At 46.6% G+C, this 21374-nt stretch overlaps 1 protein-coding gene across 2 annotated transcripts in view; it reads right to left on the reverse strand.

Annotated features, from left to right (window-relative positions):
* LOC118310648 (retinal-specific phospholipid-transporting ATPase ABCA4-like) overlaps positions 1-21374 on the reverse strand; it is a 35350-nt gene that overhangs the window by 12799 nt on the left and 1177 nt on the right. Inside the window, exons 2-31 of one of the 2 annotated variants that reach the window (XM_035633759.2) lie at positions 20719-20831; positions 20391-20484; positions 20165-20306; positions 19921-20060; positions 19284-19411; positions 18940-19137; positions 16054-16143; positions 13709-13946; positions 13091-13230; positions 12554-12670; positions 11920-12117; positions 9790-9995; positions 8492-8668; positions 6669-6891; positions 6261-6482; positions 5965-6169; positions 5772-5861; positions 5472-5678; positions 4805-4982; positions 4507-4638; positions 4095-4234; positions 3841-3978; positions 2962-3143; positions 2720-2825; positions 2177-2382; positions 1501-1555; positions 1192-1242; positions 513-676; positions 294-418; positions 17-115 (exon numbers count right to left, since the gene is read on the reverse strand). In XM_035633759.2, coding sequence (XP_035489652.2) covers positions 17-115; positions 294-418; positions 513-676; positions 1192-1242; positions 1501-1555; positions 2177-2382; positions 2720-2825; positions 2962-3143; positions 3841-3978; positions 4095-4234; positions 4507-4638; positions 4805-4982; positions 5472-5678; positions 5772-5861; positions 5965-6169; positions 6261-6482; positions 6669-6891; positions 8492-8668; positions 9790-9995; positions 11920-12117; positions 12554-12670; positions 13091-13230; positions 13709-13946; positions 16054-16143; positions 18940-19137; positions 19284-19411; positions 19921-20060; positions 20165-20306; positions 20391-20484; positions 20719-20784 — 4457 coding nt within the window. In that variant the 5' untranslated portion in view covers positions 20785-20831. The remainder of the gene's footprint in view (positions 1-16; positions 116-293; positions 419-512; positions 677-1191; positions 1243-1500; positions 1556-2176; positions 2383-2719; positions 2826-2961; positions 3144-3840; positions 3979-4094; positions 4235-4506; positions 4639-4804; positions 4983-5471; positions 5679-5771; positions 5862-5964; positions 6170-6260; positions 6483-6668; positions 6892-8491; positions 8669-9789; positions 9996-11919; positions 12118-12553; positions 12671-13090; positions 13231-13708; positions 13947-16053; positions 16144-18939; positions 19138-19283; positions 19412-19920; positions 20061-20164; positions 20307-20390; positions 20485-20718; positions 20832-21374) is intronic. The other variant, XM_035633760.2, reaches the window with a different exon arrangement.

Consider the following 21374-nt stretch of genomic DNA (forward strand, 5'->3'; position numbering starts at 1 on the left):
TGGTGCTGATACTCACCCTAGTGGTTCATCCTCCATGCAGCGCGTCCCCAGGCCCGGTCGGTCCAACAGGCGCTCGGTGAAGAGCTTCATTGTCGGGTCGAATGGTTGCTCGTTACTAGAGAACGAACAATCGTTGTTGAAGACGCTCACAGCAGAAATACCCAGGCTCAATGGCAATGTGACACCGCATCTAAAGATGGCGTCCTGTACATTTGCCTATTTGCAGATATTTTGTAAAATTAAAAAAAAAAAAAAAAAACCACATTAAAGCGACGTTTGTCCCGAGGTCTGACCTGAAGAAGGTGAGCTGCTCTCCGTACATCCAGGGCGTCAGAGTCAGACTGGGATACTCCCCGAACGGAGGGACGATCGTGGTGAAGACCAGAGCGATCAGGACGAACGTGGCGGGCAGGAAGATCTGAAATCACACAGACGTCTGTCAAAGGTCACAACTGAACCACAAGTCAAATTCACCCCCTTTTTTTCTTGATGTCACCGTCGACAGCACAGACCTGCGCCAGGAAGTCTTTCTGGCTCCTTGTGGCGTGGTGGAACCTCTTGACCAGCAGCGCGTGGAACTGCTTCAGGATCAGAGTGGCACCTTTCGCCTGCCTGGAGCCCTTCCCTGCGCTGCTGTCCGACGCGCCGTGGGCCATGCCATTCGCGCCATTATGCTCTGCGGTTGCAAAGAAAGAAACGAAGAAGCAAGCACACGGTTGGGTCTTGTACTTAAAATATCTCCGGAGGAGGGAAACAGTCGGAGAAGCAGGCGCGCGTCGCGCAGCTACAATCGCCGGAGGTTTCTGGGGTGGGTTTTTTTTTTATTCTGTGAAGGTCTCGGGTACGTTTGGGTAAATTTATGAATATGAAGCAGAGCTGCGCAAGAAAAATAGCATGAAAGCGGCGAAGGGGTTTTTCTGCGCTCTTCGTTTTCAGCACATGTTCATCTCCCCCAGACCTGGATCACTCGAGCGGCGATGACTCGTCTTGGTCACTGGCAGAAAATTTGGATGCTCAAAATGGGTTGTTTTTTTTATTGGTCAGAACACCGTACCTGTTGCTGTACCTTACACAATAAGATCCAAACTCAAATTAAAAAAGGGAGCAATGTCCAACAGAATTTGAATTGAGGAGAGTGCTCCGGAGTGACCAGGTCCAGCAGATAGGCCGGTCGGCTCTGGGGTCTCTGACCTGCGTCTGCCTCCACGCCGTCGTCTTTCCTCCGGTGTGACAGCCACTGCTCTAGAGGAGGGGGCGCGACGCAGAAGTGAGACACAAGACGGACACACAAGCAGGCGCAGTATAACGCTGCGGCTCAGGTGGCGGCCCGCATAGGTCAGTCAGGGGGACACGCAACAATGTATAACGGCCTAATATAATGATAAAAAAAAACGGGTTGCGAGGCAAATGTATTAACAACGCGTTGGAGAGACAGGGCGAGGGGTCAGAAATTCAATTCCGGGAAAAGGCCACGTGGAATATATCAGTGGTGGTATTTACCAGGAGTGGTGGCATTATTCGCTGCTTCTCCATCCGCAGTGACCTTTATGAATATCTGGCGGAGAAGGAAAGACAACTTCTTTAAAGTTTCAAAACTTTTCACACATTACATGAAAACAAAAAAAGGGGCTTCTGGCTTTGATCTCAGAAGTCACGCGATTACAGGTTTTTCATTTGCCTTTATTAGAAAAGGTCTCATTTTAACAAAGTGAACCCAAGTCGCCAGCTTCGTTTTTGATTTTCAATATACATCATTTTCGCCAAATTCCATTTTTTTTTTTTTTACAAAGTGCTGCCGCTTGCCTTGTTTCAAGATTAGTATGTTAGTGCAAAAGGTTGAAGTATTGTCTCGTATTTGCAGATTTATTCACCTGTTCACCATAACTGTTCTTCAGAAGCGTTTTGTTTCAGACAAAACAAAATACTGGATTGTTTTCAGTGTGTGTGATGATTTACAGTAAAATTAAAGACTGAACCACGGAAGGACTATTCAAGAAGTAATTATATCCTCAAATCCTCCCTCCTGGTTATTCTGGCTGTTTGATGAATCGAATAAAAGTGACAACATGTCACTCTGTAAGGAAGTAGGAGCATTGATAATATTTGAATACGAATTGAGAACTCGTCCCGCCGGGCCACCTCTGCACTCGATCGGGACAGGAGCAGATGAACCTACCTCCTCCAGTGACGTGTCAGAGATGCCAAAGCTGCTGAGGCCCATGTCGGTCAGCGTGTCCTCCAGCTCCCTGAACAGACTGGCGTAGGCCCGGTGCTTGAATCCTTTGTTGGGGAGCAGATAGGTCAGCTCCTGCCCGATCATCTCGATCAGCTTGGCATCCGGGACGTGGTGGTGGATGAGGCCGGTGATGTTGTCGATATCCCCTGGGAAGACGGCCCAAAAAATCTCACATATGTATACGGAGGAGGTATAAAAGAAAGAGAGCGTTCCCAAAAAATAGCAGAAACTAAGACGCCGAGAAAGGAAACTGCTCATTATGCCAAAAACTAAAAAAAAAAAACATACATTATTATTCAAGCAGTAAAAGGCACGAGTAACTTCATGTCCTCAGGCGGAATTAGGAAGAAACAGGGCTGTTGGGTCAATATCACACTCGTTAAAATATAAACTTATTAAAAAAAAATGGAAAAAGGCAGTTTTGTGTCTGTATCTGTGCCGAGCAGCTGATTGCCTACGCAGACATACTCAGGATACACTCACCATCCAGAACTCGGTCTTGATGCTGGGACTGGTTCTGGGACTGGTCTTTGTATCCGGTGCATATGGAGCAGGAGCAGGAGCAGTCGGAGGCGCAGTCGCAGTCATTCTGACAGGGGAGAGAAAAACAAAAACAGGAGACATTCAGCTGTGACAATGCAAAAAAAAGAAGAAAAAAAAGAATCCTGCCAGAAAAGCGAAGACTGTCCTCAATGGAAGAAAAGCGGGCGTTCGCTGAGCCTCACCTCCTTCTTCCTCAGGTCCTTCATGCGGCGCACCAGCGTCAGATAGAAGCCCACTCCGAAGCAGTTCTTGAGGAAGAGGGGGGACCCGCAGCAGTGCAGCTGGCCCTTGGACAGGATGGCGATGCGGTCGCTCAGCAGGTCGGCCTCGTCCATGTGATGGGTGGAGAGAATCACCGTGCGGCCTGCGCCAGAGGGAAACTTTCAATATCCATCCATCCGTCCATCGTCTACCGCTTAGTCCACTGGAGCCAATCCCAGCTGACATTGGGCGAGAGGCGGGGTTCACCCTGGACAGGTCGCCAGAACCCACGCATACACGGGGAGAACATGCAAACTCCACACAGAAAGGCCCTGGTTGGTTTGAACCGGGACTCGAACCCAGAACCTTCTTGCTATGAGGTGACAGCGCTAACCACCACACCACCGTGCAGCTAAAGCTTTCTATAAAAATATTTCATTATATTTCTATAAAAATATGAAAACAGAAAAACTCTTCTGCTGGATCAAAGGGAAAATTTCGGTCCATTCAAATAGACGGGAAAAACAGATATAGTTAACCATAACTTTCCTACTCTGTCAACAGATTCTAAAAACATATTGATTTTATGACTACACTTTTTTGCTTTTGTTGTAACTGTCTAGCTGAATTTTTCTGTTTGATCATTTCACTACTTAATGCGAGTGCCTCAGGAGAGAAGCTGCAGAAGATCTCATTCGTCAGAGTTTTAAATTTAACAGTAAGAAGAGGAGCCAGGGGTGTGAGATGTGAACCTGCACGTGTGAAATATACAGCTAGACACATAGAACATGGAGCTGATGGGGTCAAAATGTAGATTTGTTACTTTACGGCAGTGAGATTATTTAAATTTTTATAGTTACCACTTCTGTATTTCAGTAAAAGATCCCAAATAGATCTCCTGGAATAGGGGTCTACTCCCGAGGTAGGTTCATCCAGGATGACAACCTTGGACCCCCCAACAAACGCCATGGCAACAGACAGTTTCCTCTGCATCCCGCCTGTAGAATAACAAACAAAGGAATACATAATAACTATAAAATATAACTATGAAATAATAACTATAAATGATCTAACCCTCTCTTATACGCGCACAGAGAAACAAGTGGACGTGGACCTGAGAGGTTCTGAGCCTCGTCGTCTCTCTTGTGCGGCAGCCCCAGGTCCACCAGCATGTCCTCGACCTCCTTCTCTGCCTCCGCCTGCGTCCGACCCTTCAGTAGCGAGTAGAACAGGATGTGCTCCTCCACTGTGAGACTGGAATAAAACCAAAGTTCACAGAGTGCAGAATCTGTCTTCTCCTCACTGTGTCGCGGCGGAATTCATAATATACGTTCAGTAGTTCAGTTATTAACTTTTTTCGAAAAACAAGATATCATCAACAAGTAATTATTGCCTGTCCGAAAATTAATTCTTCTAACTTTTTCTCCTTTGCGTTGTGCCAAAAGATTGCTTGTGTTTGTGTGCAGGTCATTTTTTCGCCATGGTCACACTGAACTAGACTTTTAAGCATCTCCAGCGTATCTTACTATTTGAAGAGGATGTTGTGTTGAGGACACATGCCCATAGAGGATCGGATGACATCCATGTCCGTCCTAATGTCTCTCCCATTAACGTAGGCCGTGCCAGATGTGGGAGGGAACAGGCCAGTCAGGATGGACCTGGAAAACAGTGTCAGATGCACAGGCGCGGTCAAACAGCCCATAGCCCATTTAAGTACATAGGGAGTATGATAACAACCGACTGTCATGTTCAAATATAAAACCTGTATACATGACTCATAATTACATAATAATACATAATTTGTGAAATCCGATTTCTGCTTACATGGTGGTGGTTTTTCCCGCCCCGTTGTGACCGAGGAACGATGTGATCTGGCCTTCGTAGAAGTTGATGTTGAGACAGTTGACGGCCGGACGAGAGCTCCCGCTGAACACCTTCACCAGGTCCTGGATCTGCACTCCCATCATCAGGCCCGCGGGGTCGGCCTCGAAGAACAACTGGCCTGCAATTTGAAAAAACGAAAAATACAAGAAATGGAGTCATTAACACTTATTTATGATATAATAGACCTGACAAAGTAGCGGTGAGACATTAATTATGTGAAAGAAAGTATTAAAAAAAACACATAAATGTGTCTTATTCCCTCAATTTAAATGTAAATCACGTGTCATTAATTTTGAAGATTTCATCATGTTTGACAAACAGTGTCCAAGAACTTAAACAGTACAAAATAATGTATATATATTTTGCTTTATATTTTCCTTTTAAACATTTATAATGCACAACAGCAAATGTACAATGCCCTTAATAGAAATAATGTCAGTTACACTTCTTATGCATCATGAATATGTATAACCTCCTCGATTACTGCCCTGTCCAGGTGTGGTGATACCCCGCCTGTCCACCAGGTGTCCTCAGAGTCTTCCCCACAGGCGGTGTGGAGTCAGCCTCCTCTCAGTCCCCCCTCTCTGTTAACGCTTCAGTTCCTCACCTTCCTTCCCCGTGTCCCCACACTCGTCGTCCTGATCCGGAGTTCCCTGCTGCCGGGTCAGCAGCTCCTTCTCCCTCTCCAGTTGTTCCCTCTTGCCTTGGTGTTTGCAGTTTTTCCTGCTGCCAGAGCCGTTGCAGGTGAACATCTCAGGTGTGCCAATGCTCTCGACATCGTTCTCCGTGTTCTCCGGCTCTGGTTTCTCGGGATCTGGAGGGCACGGATAGTGGAGTCTTGTCACGGTGTACTGACCCCTAAACTGTTTTATTATCTCGGTAAAGCATCAGAGGCAGTGATACTAACCTGCATCGTCCATTTTCGTGTGAGAGGGTGCAGGACTCCAGTACGAGGGCTGAAATGGGAAGTAGAATTTCAGGCCGACGCCGTACTGTCCTGTGGAGGAGACAGAGGATAAAATTGTGAGAAACTCTTTAGAGTCCTGTGACGTGTCCCAGGACACTATTGGGGGAATCACAGAGTCTATTAGCAGCCCGACCTGGGAAGACATTGTCCAGATACCAGGCCAGGACCGCGTAGAGGACAGCGTCCAGCATCATCATGAGGATGGAGGTGCCGAAGGAGTAGGTGTCTTTCTCCAACGGGCTGGTCTGGATGTTGTCCCACTGCAGACCCAAACCCTGCTCCTCGTACCGTGACAGGTACTCTGTCCCGAAGCCGAAGGCCACCGGCGACAAAAAGCTCTAAAGTAACAAGGAGGTTCGGGGACGGGACGTCAATGTACTTACAAATAGTGTAGGTAAAGTGTTTGCAAGTGTTGAAACAGAGACATACAGCGGCCAACTTCATGTTTGTGGTGATGCGGTCCTGCCAGGCGAAGCAGAGGACGTGCGGCAGGTAGAGGGTGAAGTAGATGATGCCGCTGCACGCGGCCGCCAGGTTGGCCTTGTTGAAGAACACGCTCATCAGGAAACACTGCATGATGGTGGTGACGGTGAACGTCAGCAGGAAGAAGAAGACGAGGACGGGGTCGCTGTAGTTCAACACCTTCCCCCACTGGGAGGGGGGGAGGGGGGGAGAGAGAGAGAGAGACACATGATGAGATAATCCACAAGAGGGCACCAGTACACGCGACAAAACAAGACACCTCCACACCGGCGCATGCGACTTCACCCCGGCTTCCCTCCCAACAAGGCCTCCGCCCCCCTCCTCCTCCATCCCGCCACCCTCCCGTCCGCTCACCATGATGATGGTGGTGAGCAGCGCCGTGCTCGCGGCCATCATGACGAAGCTGTCGATGAACCACGTGCACCAGATGGCGCCGCTGCCGACCCCCATGGCCTTGAGGGTCTCCTTGAGGCGCAGCTCCTTCTCCAGCACGATGCTCTTCACCGTCATGGACACGGAGTAGATCCAGGCCAGCACCATGAACATGGGGAAGCAGCGGTTCAGCGTGATCATGAAGCTGGGGCGGGTGGGGGGGGAGAGAAGCAGCACGTATCCTCAACATCTATAGAGAGTTTTTATTTCAGCATGGCATTCAATACCTCACACGAGAGACCAACCGAGTCATGTCTCCTGTCATTTCAATCTGGCACCTACAGTACAAGATCCAGTAACCATCAAATGCCAGATATCCCACAAATGTTGGCAGATCTGCTCATCTGTCCCTCATTCCTCATTCATTTTTTTTTTTTTTTAAAGCTTATTTATCTGATGTCTTTTGCCAGATTCTTGTAATTTCCCATGTGGTTCAGTTCCTGTTTCTCGGTGCTGTTTTGTCCTCGTCGATGTTCTTTGTTGGCAGTTTGCCGACCTGCTCTCGGGTCTCTCTTGATCTCAACGGGACTGCCGGATTGAATCAAGATGAAGTAAAACTAAAACAAAAAATGAAGTCGCCACCTATAAACAAATCACAGCCTCACATTGGCAGATCATTTCTCAGACAAGTGCGTGAATAAAAACCTCCTGCACATGTCTCCATGTTCACTACTGATTATTTGAAACGGATTAACGAGGATCGTTTCACACCAGAACTTTGTATTAAAACATAAAGCTAGCCACCAGACAGATGCTCTCTGACAAACCCGTCTCTCTCTCAGGTGTGCAGACGTTTCTTTTCTATGAGAGCATCGTGGCAGGTATTTTTTTAGATATCATCTCGAGCACATTTCTCGTCCTTGGAAGTCATTGTGCTATGACGTTACGTAACAGTTACATTACCACAATACACTTCACTCTTATTATCTTTCCCCTATGGAGCACATATTTAGACTGCTTTGAATCTCAGCTGCTCGTGTGTTGACTGAGATCAGAGAGATAAAAAAGCACATCACATTCATTTTTTAAGTCGCAGCACCGGCGACTTGTCTGTTTCCGAATTGATGTCAAGATCTTTTTACTGGTTTTATAATATCTTTTTTTTTAAAAAGCCTCTAATTGTCCTATTTATTTTAAGATTTGCTTTTATCCTACGGACTTCTTTGAAGCCTCAGGTCCTTTTAATTAAACTCGGAGCACGTCAAAACAAAAAACCCCAGAGCGAGGCGTCTTTTCATCACCGTGCTCCACGTCGGTGACGCAGCCCCCCCGAAGACCCGGGGGCAGCGGAGCCTGTTGATGTTTTCCGAAGCAAACTCATGACCTCAACTTTTCAACCTGGCTTTCAAAAGAAAAATTGCATTAGTCTATTTAACAATTCATCTTCTGAGACAGCTTTATTGGTATATCCCTTTTATTCTTTTTTATTCTACTTTAATTTCTGGTTTTCAATATGTCTACTCTTTTTTGATTTTATCATTATTATTTTATCTTGACCCTTCTCTCGTCTCTTTAAGCAATTGATCACTTTAGCTTTATGTTGCAAAATCGGACATTTAGGAAAAGCGCTTCCTCGGTTCCCTTTTATCATAGTTCTGCTCCGTGCATGGATGGGGATGAGTTTTGTAGTTTCATCACTTGCATGAAAAGTTCTGCACACGTGAAGTTTGATGTGCTCCAAACGCGCATACGGTCATATGAGTTTTGAGACATCGCGGGTCAAGCACGGTGACCGGGCTACTCACAGGTCGTCCACGTAGCACGGGTAGGGCATCTGCTGGACGTAGACCCCGAGCGGCCAGTCGTTGCCCGTGTGCAGCTTGATGACGCCGTGTTCTATCATGTCCTGCAGGTAGGCGAAGCCCCCCCAGATGTACCTCTGGTCCTCCGCGGGGTCCGCCCGGGGGCCCGGGTCCCAGTACCTGAGAGAGTGACACGCCGCATCGTTGATCGCATAAGCGCTTACACAACTGGATTATCTCGGCATATCTTGTTGTTGTCTGTTCAAAACATTGTAATAATCAAACAAGCTGAAGCCAAAGTCTCTAAAGCTGCACGCGCATGCGCACGCACACACGCACACACGCACGCACACGCACACACACGCATACGCTGCTTTGACTTAAGCGGATAAGTCCGAGGCAAAGCCCTCTCACAATCTGATTATTCAATTGTGTAGAGGCAGGGCTCCCACTGGCTCCATTACACCGTGTTGCTGCGCTACAAACAGCTAAAAGTGTTTGTCCCCCCCCCCGGGGGCTGTTGACATACTGTCTGTTTATGAATGGCAGATCAAAGGGGGAAAGGAAAATGCACGTAAGGGAGGATGAAAGAGCCGATATCAAGTTAATACAGAACAAACCAGATTTCTTTCTGCAAAAGCACAATAAGGCCAGCGGGAGACGTCCTTCTGTTTCTTTGAGGAATTTGACCGATCCATCTAAAATTGCCTTATTAATAAATATGACTCTCGCCCAACGTCAGCTGTTGATTGGCTCCAGCCCCCCACATGACCAAGATAAAATGGTTTAGATAACGGATGGATGGATGCGTATGATACTACGTGACATGAAAAGGGTCAAAACAGCAGGTTGACATGTATGTTTAGTAGGAACACGATGCTGGTTGGATCGTAGTCATCCCTTGTGTGTGTGTGTGTGTGTGTGTGTGTGTGTGTGTGTTCAGTATATACCAACCAGCTGTATTGGAAAGAACCTGTTAAAAGCTTCCTTTTTTTTGTCCCTGTTTGCAACAATAAAACATTTCTACCCCATGTTTTTGTGCCAATTAGAGTGGCCGGGGAAACTGTAGCTTGGGGATTCGGATCCTTTCATGGGATTGCAGGCTGAAATCTGAGGGGTTTACAGCAGGATTGACTGGATAAGCTATGAAAAAAAAATGCCCTGTTTTGTTCACGTGAAATACAAGACTGCTTTACTTTTTCATTTCCCAAACGTTAATTCAAATGAAAGGACATCATGCACTGCAGACAACTTTGTCTCGAGCTGAAAAGGGGGGTTCATCCGTCCCCCCGCTCACTGACCTGTCTTTGATCTTGTTGGTGCGCTCCACGGCGTCGATGTCCATGCGGATCTTATACTTGACGTGCGGCGGCACGCTGGTGGACCAGGGGTACATGTCCTGGAAGACCACGCCGGCCCAAAACTTATTCTCCTCCAGCAGGTACAGGGCCTGGTGGATCATCTGGGACTCGTCGGTGTGGGCCACGAACTTGTCCAGACTGATGCACTACAGTCAGAGGGGAGAGGAGGGTTTGACGGTTGGGTTGGAGGAAGACGCTGGTGTAGTATAGCATTGACATTTCTGGTACAAATAGTTGCTCGTGTTAAATGTTTTCGAAGGTGCTGGTTGAGCAAAGAACAAAGGGGATCCTGCCTTAGGTTGAACTTAATTGTTCAGTGGATTAAGTGCACGTGGCATCTGCTCTCTTTAGAAACAACTGACAAGTAGAGCAGGTTTGGAGTCTCAATACTTTCTCAGTCCAGTATGAAAACCCGCCTATTACTGAACTACAGGAGTGAAAACTAGCTCAGCGTCTGGTTTACTTCATCTGTGATCAGATATTCCTAGACCACTTCTTCTTCTCCAATTCTCTTTGTGTAGCCAAAGTTCTTATGCGGCTGCTTTTGTTTTTCACTTTAACATGGACACGTTACAGTGAATTAATCTAACGTCTGCTGCATACTGCAGGAAACAATTAGCAACACAATTCTTAACATACAGTAGATACAAACTAATTACACCGTTATACAGTAAATAAAAAGGCAAACTGGTTTTGGTGGATTTGACAAATGTAAAAAAAACGTGTTTATATGCCTCAAACTACAGTTTATAAAAAAAATCTCATGAATCATTTCAGGCGTTTATAACAAGAACAGAAATAAATGCAATACACGAAACAAAGCCTTATCAATCCTATCAGGGGAGTGTAGGTAGGTTTAGTGAATTTGCATTCATTACATCTTTCAGTGAACACACACACACACACACACACACACACACACACACACACACACACACACACACACACACACACACACACACACACACACACACACACACACACACACACACACACACACACACACACACACACACACACACACACACACACACACATAGAGAAGCAAATGCACATACACACACATACATGCAAAGTTGTACGAACACATATTTACTTACACAGAAACACACAATCTCAGTGAAACATGTAATTGCCATGTGAAACTCCCACATTACACACACACACACACACACTGATCTCTAACAGCCCCCCCCCCACACACATCTTTGCACACCGTGTCTAATGTCTCCATTCACGTTACTGTATAATACCCCGAGAGTGCCCACAGAAAGACGAGAGACCACTTCCCATTCATCTTTAGCCGGACCATACATTCGCCACACAATAATGTTCGCTCGGAGATGGGCTGGGGGGACAGATCCTCACTGATACACATGTTCCAGTGGGACTTCAGTGTGAGAAACATGCCCCTGACGGAGCGAGAGGGGACCCGACGCCAAGCACGGCCGCGATCCTGAGAGCCCCGATGCAAACGGACAGCTATATCTAATTGGCTAAATCGCCTGGGTTTGTTTGTGGGGCTCTGAAGGGTCTCGGCGCTGAACTTCGACACAAAGGACAGATTGAGATGCCTGCACTGATAGGGGGCTCCCTCCAAAACCACAACCCCCCGCGCCCACCGCCCCCCTTTAAACGAGATGAGAGAGGAGAAAGTGATTTGCCCTGTTTTATTTTGCAGGAGCAGAGGTCTGTTTCAATGTGGGGCCTTGCACTAAAACAGTATTGAGCTCATGGGGTGGGGGGGGCCTCATTTCCATCTACCCTCTACTTTATCACTGGCTCCACAATGGGAGCAATGAGGGGGGTGACAGCAGGCCTGTTCTCACCACCTTTCAGCCCGCTGGACGGGTTAGCGGCTCTACAGCCGTGCTAAGTGGTCTGCTACGTTTCAAAGGGGCCTGGCCGCAATCTCCTGGGAGCAGACCTGGAAGACTGATGCACCTGTCTGGTCAACCGAGAGGGGCTCTCGGACAAAGACGAAAAACTCGGGAATATGCAAGACTTGGCAAAATTGCACCTATAGGCAAAGCGCCGAGTGTAGCGCCGAGATAGAGACCGGTCCCTTACCTCTCCATAGCGGCTGAACGTGCGTACGATCTGGTCGGTGGCGTTGAAAATGTTCCTCCAGTCAAAGTTTGGCAATCTCCCCTCCCGCTGCTCCTCACAACCGTTGTGCAGGAAGTTAAGAATGTCCTTGGTGGTGAAGTTGGTGTCTTCCAGACTCGTGTCGACGAAGTGCATCACCGTCGGGTTTCTCAGCGTGTCCTGCAGCGATGGAGACGGAAGTACAGTTACTGCACGGGACAAAACATGTCGTGGACGCTGCGTGAATGCGGAAGAATTGGCTGTTCATAATGAATCTCAGGGACGGATCCCTAACGTGCAATGACAGTTCCTTTGGAGTCCTATTTCCAAAGTCCAATATCCACTCTGTTTTTTTAAGCTCTATTTTTGGTCTCTACCAACCCCTGAGGGAAATGTCTGGCCCTTCATCATCTAAATGTGCCGTCGTGGTCACGGGCCAGACGCTAATTATGTCTGTCTGCTATTTGGTGCTGAGCAAGTGGTGCACACAAGTGATCAACGTTTCCTTTCACACACAAACACCGTGCCTCCGCATGCGATCGCGAATCCGGGTACGTGAACATGCTGCGTCGGCGTTCTGGCAAGTCCTGTACGAACACAACTGTGTGCCTCATACCCTGATCATATTCATCTGGACGCTGCTGTGGAAGAAAGCCCAGAGCTGCGGTCCCACCTCCTCCCAGGCCTTGGCCATGTTCTGGAGCCTCTCTAGCTCCTGGAAGGTTGTGTTGGCCTGGACACACACAAAAATAAACACACACTGAGGAAAAAGGTTCACGCGTATTTCTGCGCTAATGATATTCATGAAGAGAAATGAAGAGCTTTCGGTTGTGTGAGAAAAGTGCGACGAGACGACATGGATGAGATTCACGAAACCCCAAGTTTGTTTTGTGTGTCGTGGCCGAATGCAAACGCTTCAGATTTTTCTTTTCGATTGCTGTAGCCTCCCTTCCAGTTTATTGTTTGATTCCTTCCCTCCTCTTCCCTCCCCTCACATTGTGGCCCCCCACCCGCCCCATCCCTCCGCCCTCCTTTGCTTTGGTAGTCAGCTCATTCCTAAGGAGGGTGGGGGTTTGGACGCATATAAACAGATTCTGAGGGTATAGAAAGAGCGAGAGAGGTGAGGGGTCGGGCTGGAGGTGGTCTCTCTTACACTCTTTAATATCTTGCGGACGGCGGGGGAGTTCGGGGTGTACAGGATCTTTCCCATCAGCAGGGGCTTGACTGAATTCCATACAATTTTTGTGACGGGGTTGGACTCCAGGGTCTCCATGAGGCCGTTGCAGAAGGGAGCTGTGGGCGGAGGAAGAGCGAAAAAATTGTCCATAACGAAGAGGAACGAGGAGACAAAGAGACAAAAAGAGAGACAAACAAAAGACCATCGCACGGAGAACACAGATAATCCTCCACATATCCTCCACCATTTACATTCAGATAACCTAAACTGAATTAAGAGTACAGCTAGGATGATAAGCACAGTAAAGTATCAGCAACAGTAAAGCATGAAAAACTTTTGATATAGAAAAATAGATATTGCTCTTTTTTTGTTTAATTAGTTTAATTTACAAGGAGCTTTCGAAAACATCATGATAAGGTCGTGTGAAATGATCAAAAGCGTGTGAAATGATCAAAAGCTCCAAAACTGTCTTTTACAGTAAATGTCTTGCTTGTACACATTTCATTGAATGCATTCATTTCTTGTCCGCTGCAAAAACAGCAAACTATGAATTGTTTTTGTAGTAAAAGAACATTTTAAAATCTCCACACTTACTGGCGGAGTCGTCGTAGACATAGTTGCGGCTCTTGGTGCCGTTGACCCCCAGGAACACCTTGTAGTTGTTGTCCTCGTACCAGTTGAAGGACATGACCCGGGAGCCGCCTCCCTCCGGGTAGCCACAGAAGAGGCCTGACACGCTGGACATCAGCCGGGTGAAGGAGGGGGGACCCCCGTCTTGGAACAGAGAGGACACCGCCTTCAGGAGCTCCTGGGAACTGTCGCGCTCCATCAGCTGTAGAAGAGATACACAGTTGCTATCATAACTGTGAACTTAAAACATTTTAGAACCTATGGGCCTGTAAGATAAATCTAATCAATGGCCCATAGGAAATTATAGTTTTTCCGATTGAGGTAATATACCTGCTACCTTTAACCAGAGGCGGTTCTAGCTTGTATGGGGCCCCGTGCCGCCCCTGGCAAGGTGCCACCCTGGGCACCTTCCCATGTTGTCGCCCATATCTAAATCCACCACCACTGTATACATTTTATTTATGTGTAACACTGTAGTACAATCTCAACAGAGAAAGCACAAATTAGCACTATAAAATAACTTTATAACTATAATAACTAATAAATAAAAATGTCAAAACAATCAAAACTGCCTGACACTCAAATACTACAATGAACACGATATATAGAAGCTGAATGTGTTAAGTTACAAAGAAATATACTTTGGAATAGTGACAGAAATTATATTTACATTTTTTTTTAAATTAAATTTACTCCTGTGATAGAAAAGTACGTACACCCACACACCAAGTGCATTATCCACCTTCACATGCCCAGACTAGCATGTGATTTAATCTCAGACTAACTCTGCTTGGCAAATCTGTTGCCAAGCAGAGTCAAACTTTAATGCCGCGTCCAACAGGATGAGTAAATGTTGAGTATTGCAGAGATGTGTAAATAATTTGCCTTGAGCAGTTTGTTAGGGACATTTACGCTCTTCGCATTCTTTCGTTTCCCTAGCGTAAACCGCTGCGACGAAACAATGGTTACAATGAAAGATAAGCATAAACATGTTGGACGGGCGCCTCGTCCCCTCTCATGACGAGGACAGCTGAAGGGCGGACTAAATATCCTCCAATTGATGAAACATAAATAGCCTCACGATTGCATTTCTCACGGTATATATCACTTCCTCTCTAAAGATATACAGAGGACGGAGCCAATAATGTGAGTTTGACGTCTGAGATGGTTCTCTTGCACTTCTCCGATGATGATGATGAAATCAAGCAATGATGTGATCAAATCTGATTAAATCTCATTTCTAGATCTTAGGAAAACTCAGGGGGTCACATTGGTCACATTGTATGTACTGTAGTGATAATCAGCCTGGTTTCAGAGGTCAGCGATAGAAGTGACTCACAGCTTCTCTATGTCGCCCCACTCGCAGCTCGATATTGCGTGTGACACACGCACATGTTAAAACACGCGCGCCTGATTCTCTCTCACTCTCACTCCCTTTTCCTCCCTTTTCCTCATTTATTATTACACACGCGTTTCGCTAGATTGGGAGGAAAAGAGGAGGCGGGCGGCCTAATGAGCGCATTTGGCTCGCCTCTCTGTCACCACGGTGATACGACGGTCCCACCTACAGGATGTGTCACCTCACAGGAATGTCTCTCTCTCTCTCTCTCTCTCTCTCTCTGTGTCTGTCCCCGTCTCCCACCTCGCCCCCTCTCTTACTCCGATCTCACCCACAGCTAAGGTGACGATGGGACACACTCCCCCCTGGGACATGGAGTGAACGTGCCGAACCACACAACTCAATCTGTGTGTGTGTGTGTGTGTGTGTGTGTGTGTGTGTGTGTGTGTGTGTGTGTGTGTCTGTGTGTGTGTGTGTGTGTGTGTGTGTCTGTGTGTGTGTGTTTGTCTGTGTGTGTGTGTGTGTGTGTGTGTTTGTCTGTGTGTGTGTGTGTGTGTGTGTGTGTGTGTGTGTGTGTGTGTGTGTGTGTGTGTGTGTCTGTGTGTTTGTCTGTGTGTGTGTGTGTGTGTGTTTGTGTGTGTGTGTGTGTGTGTGTGTGTGTGTGTGTGTGTGTGTGTGTGTGTGTGTTTGTCTGTGTGTGTGTGTGTGTGTGTGTGTGTGTGTGTGTGTGTGTGTGTGTCACATCACATGAGCTTGCAGACAAATATCAGCGCTCGTATAGTTCACATGTTAACACACATGTGCACTCTCACATTGTGGAGTGCATCACCTCCTCGCCGTGACTGATTCTCAAACAGGGAGCAGCGGAAGAGGGAGAGTTTCCTGCAGGACTAAAAATACCGCAGCCCTTCTGATCCTGCAGGACAGAGCAGAGGAGAGAGGAGCAGGAGGAGGACTTTGGAGCACTTACGAGTTGGATCTTCTCCGACGCCGCCTTCAGAGCCCGACCCCAAAAGTGCAGGTCAATCCCCGGGGAGCTGCTGTCCACAACCGGAGGCATCTGTGGAAACACAGTCGCATGATGCATCTGTCTGCTTTTTGTTTTTTTTGCAAAACACGGAGATGAATACTGATAAACATGAGACTAGGTCAGACACAACTTGCTCTTTGTTCTTCAACCGTAAAACCATTGCTGCTTTCGTGTCGTGGTGAAGAATCAACAACCCTCGAAATAACTGGAAACTTCAGAGAAACAAATGTTATCAAGAAGAGGAAACTATTTTTCATTAGAACGTCTCCACACAGACGTTCTTCATTTTTTTCCCTCACAATAGCTTTGGGGAAGCCGTATCAAACTTGAATCCACTGATCGATTGACATGGAAACGCACTAACTTCATTCGCCTTAAACCTTCGGCGAGTTTATCGAGAGAGCATTCGGCAGTGGGTGTTTGAAAGCGTCGGGTCAGAGTGCTGAGGGCTACGGAAACCCCGAACGCCAAGACAAACACGCACAAGAGATATCCTTCCTCTCGCATTCCTCGTGCCTGCATTTCAATGAACGAAGGAAGGAGGCAGGGAAGGAGAGAAAGCGAGGGAATAGGAAGGGAGGGGGGGTTGACGGGACAAGGGAGGCGGGAGAGTGAAGTAATGAGGGGAGGAAAGTTGGTGTAAGACAGAGGTCACGGTGGTAATGGGCTTTGAACTTACCAGAGCCAATAAGTTAAATCACCGCCAACCTGCTAGTGTTCTACCAAGACAAACTGAGGAGTGTATACAGTGGATGGATGGATGATGGATAGATGGATGGATGGATAGATAGATAGATAGATAGATAGATAGATAGATAGATAGATAGATAGATAGATAGATAGATAGATAGATAGATAGATAGATAGATAGATAGATAGATAGATAGATAGATAGATAGATAGATAGATGATGATGGATGGATGTTTGGATGTTTGGATGGATGGATGGATGGATGGATGGATAGATGTTTGGATGGATAGATAGATAGATAAATAGATAGATAGATAGATAGATAGATAGATAGATAGATAGAATTTTCCAGTCATTTTTCAGTGTTCATGTCTGAAAACAGCTGTAGGAATATATGATATTAAGCATTAAGAGTACAATATTGAAGTTTTATATGGTTATGGAGAAGTACCAAAGTACGGTACCCAAGTACCACTGTACGGTTGAATTCAGTACTTTTTATTGCACAAGCTAATTTACATTTGCTTACTACATACTTTAGCTCTTTTGGCAATTCTTACAATATAATGTATTTTGTATATTATATATTGCATAGGTTGCTTAGCCACCTGCCATCCAGCAAAGGATAAACAGCTATAGATAATGAACGGATGGAAAGATAATATTAAACAAATGGGTTTGTTCACGACCGTGTTCTGCAGTAAAATTACTTCTAAAAAAAAGAGGAGAAAGAAAAGAGAAGAAAAAAACTAGAAACTAACAAATAAAAGAATAAAAAAATAGAAATTGAATTATTTTGTTGCCAGGTCAATAAAATGACTTTGGTTCATTATAGTAATCTGTCCATCAATACAACATCCATTACATGTCACAAGGTCGTACCTCCAATTACTGGTGTCACGACCAAACATCCACTCCAGCTTCTCAAATATTCACCATCTTAATCTATATGCTTATTACATAGAGTCAATTCCCTGCACTGTGACACCGTCACACACTCTCTCTGTTTCAGTGCTGCTTTTTCCAGCAGCCCGGCAACCAGATGTGTTGGCGGCTCGGCCCGACTGAGGCCTCAAGACCGGCACATGTTGGTGTTTTTGTATTTATACGAGACGCGGCACCGCGTCTCACAGGACACGCGTCTCTTACAGCCTGTGGGCGGGGCCTCGCTAAGCCCATTAGGGAAACAGGCCAGGAGGGATAATGCCAACTCCCTGAGCCCGTCACCTGACCCACTCAGGTATAGAACCTGAACACCGATATATATATATAGATATATATATATATATATATAGTGAGCAAAATTGAGGGTTGTCCAAGGAAAAAGGTTTTAATACAGTCGTCTGTTGACGTCTCTGCTTTGTTCTTATCATTATCTAAACTCTTCAGACGCTCTGATTCATCAACTTCTGAAAGGTTTTTAACATGCGTTCAAATAAAGGAGAAATTAAATGGTTTGATTCTGTCATTAAAAGGTGACAGGTGACTGTTGTGCTCTTCTCTGCTACCTGCCTCCATGTTTGTGTGGTTTATTCCAAGCCGGTGACTGAGTCAACAGGTTTGGCAGGAGTCCCCTGCCTGCTAGAAGCCAGCCGCTTGGCCTCACATGCACTGCTGGCATGACAACAGGCTCTGGAACGACAGCGTCCTATATGAAGCAGTGAATGACAACCAGGCCCGCAGAAACAATGACAACCTCACCGATCCCGTTCAAAATTGAAACTATATATTCACTTTTTTTTTGGAAATTACATTTTTATGAAATTGACAATTAGAAATAACGTAGAACAAAGGTCCTTGTGATTTAAGATGTTACGTTAAGGGTGAAAAAAACGATCACACGTTCATCCCCGCAGGCTCGACAACCTTTTAACTTCGATGAAATATCTGCCAGATGAAATTGATGATTCTGTGAAATGAATTCTGTGAAATGAATGAAAGGATGTACAGTGTACAGTGGAAATAATAACAAGGAAGTCAATGAAAAACAGCCATTGGCTAGATGTTTCTCATATTCTGTGACCAAAACAAACCAAGAACTCTTCTCAGACGTAGATATATATATATATGTATATATATACATATATATATATATGTATATATATATGTAAATGAACTAACATCACTTTACCTACCTTTTTGAAGATCTTGAAGAAGTCCAGGTTGGCGTAGAGGATGTCCTCTATCCTCTGCAGCCGCGGCTGGCTGAGGGCGCACATGGCGTTGCGGACCACGTGAAGTCCCATGCGACTGGGGAAGATGATGAAGCGCTCCAGCAGGGCCTGGCTGCACGCGATGTCTTTCAGCTGCAGGTCCGGGACACCGAAGGCAAACTGGAGGAGACCACGCAGGTGGGGGACGTGTCAGGAGGACAGAAAAGGCATTTGGCCATTGCCCGACGTGCCGACGCATGCCGGACACGTCTTGAGCATCAGAAGGCAGCAAGCAAAGACGTATCTGATATCAATTTAGCCTGCACCTGTTCCAGTCGGATTTCCGCATTGACGAGCTGGTAGATGACCGTGTCGGAGAGCTCGGCGTCTCGCAGCAGGAAGGCAGTGAGAACCTCGTCATCCTTCAGAATGTCATCGATCTTGAGCCCACGGCCTTGAGGGAAAAGACGGAGACGGGGAGAGAGAGCGAAAAAGAGGTCTGGACCCCCCTGCAGAACAATATTGACCCGGCCGGCACCGGACCGCTCAGAGAAAATGATTCACGGGCAGAGCAGATTGGCAGGGATTTGGTGGTTCAGGGGAGAGTTCAGTGAGTGGGTTCATACACGTATCCCTGCCAACAGTAAAAAAAAAAAGTTAATTTCAACTGAAGTAATATGAAGACTAAGCTTTTCTTTTGTTGGTGCGTGTGTGCCTTCGGGCCAGGTCATGAACAATCCTGTGCACAAGCTGGGATAGGGACACTTTAATCCTGGATCATTTTGTTGCAGCCGCCACTGAAGAAAATATTCCAAAATACGTGGACATGCAACATCTCAAATGAACAAATGAGCCGACACTAAGACGGTCGTTGGATGAAAGGGCACGACCGACCGCTCTACTCCCCAAGGAGGAAAACCACTGTCCGAAACCACTGCTCGCGTGCTCCCCCTCTTACCGTACCTGCCACCGCAGACGGGTGCTTTCGTAGCGTTTCCATGACGTCGGAGAAGGAGGACATTTCCCGCCAGAGCCGGCCGAGCCGCCGGACCCCGGGCTCGTCGAGCAGCAGCTCCTGGGCGTCCACGTAGAACCTCGCCAGTCTGGGAAAAGAAAAGCCCCTGCATTAGCCTTATTTATCAATAAACCCTTGTGGATCGTGTCGAAGTGGACGTTTAGGAGGTGTGGTGGGTGTGGTTGGCCTTACACCGAGTTGTTGTAGTTGGAGACGAAGCCCGGAGACTCGCCCCGGGTCGGATGTCTGAAGCAGGGGTTGCCGGCGTTGCAGAAGATGCCCTGGATCCAGGGCAGAATCCCGGCCGAGGGCATGGCCTTGTTGGGGAAGTGACCTGGGGGAACAGGGGAAAGCCTCCAGAAATCGATTCTAATCTGAAACAATGAAGAGATAGCTGAGGTCGCGGGTTTATTCTCACATTCATGCTGCTGGTACAGTGGATTGGCTTTCCTCAGCCACACCAGCCCGACGAATAACAACACTGGCCAGGAGATCTCCACCAGGAAGCGGATCTGGACGGACACACACACACACACACACACACACACACACACACACACACACAGAGAGAGTGTGTCAGTCAAAGGGAGATACCAGGAAAATGGGAACACCGGCACAATCCCCCAAACTCCCCCTTACTACACTCCGACTCTCTATTCTGAGACTTGTGGTGTCTTGTGTCCTACTGCACGATGCGAATTATTGCTGTCCAAGGTTCGGTCCCCGTCCAGGCAAAGGGACTGTACCTTCTGCCTCTTGCGGAGGGTCCAGTTTTTCCACAGCAACAGGCAGATGTGAGAGCCCGTCTTCATCGCTCCGCAGCTTCACCCCGGGACGGGGTCATCAGACTGTGACAAACCTACAGACACACAACTCCATTAGCTGGACGGACGGACGGACGGATAGATAGCAACAACCCGTACGAATATGAAAAAATATATAAGAACTACAAAACTATGCCAATATAAGGAGCGTGGAATTAGTTACGAAGGTCAGTGGTGACGAATAGTTATCGGGAAGTAGTAGTCTTGTTTTGAAAAAGTTCTTTTACTTCTTTTTTTGATTTCATGAAGCATTTTCAAAAACATGATCTTATTTATTTTGTTTATTTACATAATAAAAAAGGTAACGCTTCTCAAACATCTACTTTCTTCTGCAAACAAAAATTCAGTATAGTAAGTATAAAGATTAGTTGGATTGTGAAGAACATCGTATTCATCTGTTGGCAACTTATTAAAAACTATTATTTTTACAGAAAGACACAGATGCATCTATCTAATTCTTGGGCTTGTAATGGATTTACATTTCCCTGGTGTTGGTTTTGACTTGACCTTTTCAAACCTGCCTCAGGTTTTAGCTTTACTGTGTAGGAATGTTGGTCAAATACATCTGCTGATCTCTC

This window comes from Scophthalmus maximus, chromosome 5 (assembly GCF_022379125.1).
Source record: "Scophthalmus maximus strain ysfricsl-2021 chromosome 5, ASM2237912v1, whole genome shotgun sequence".
NCBI classification, from domain to species: Eukaryota; Metazoa; Chordata; class Actinopteri; order Pleuronectiformes; family Scophthalmidae; genus Scophthalmus; species Scophthalmus maximus.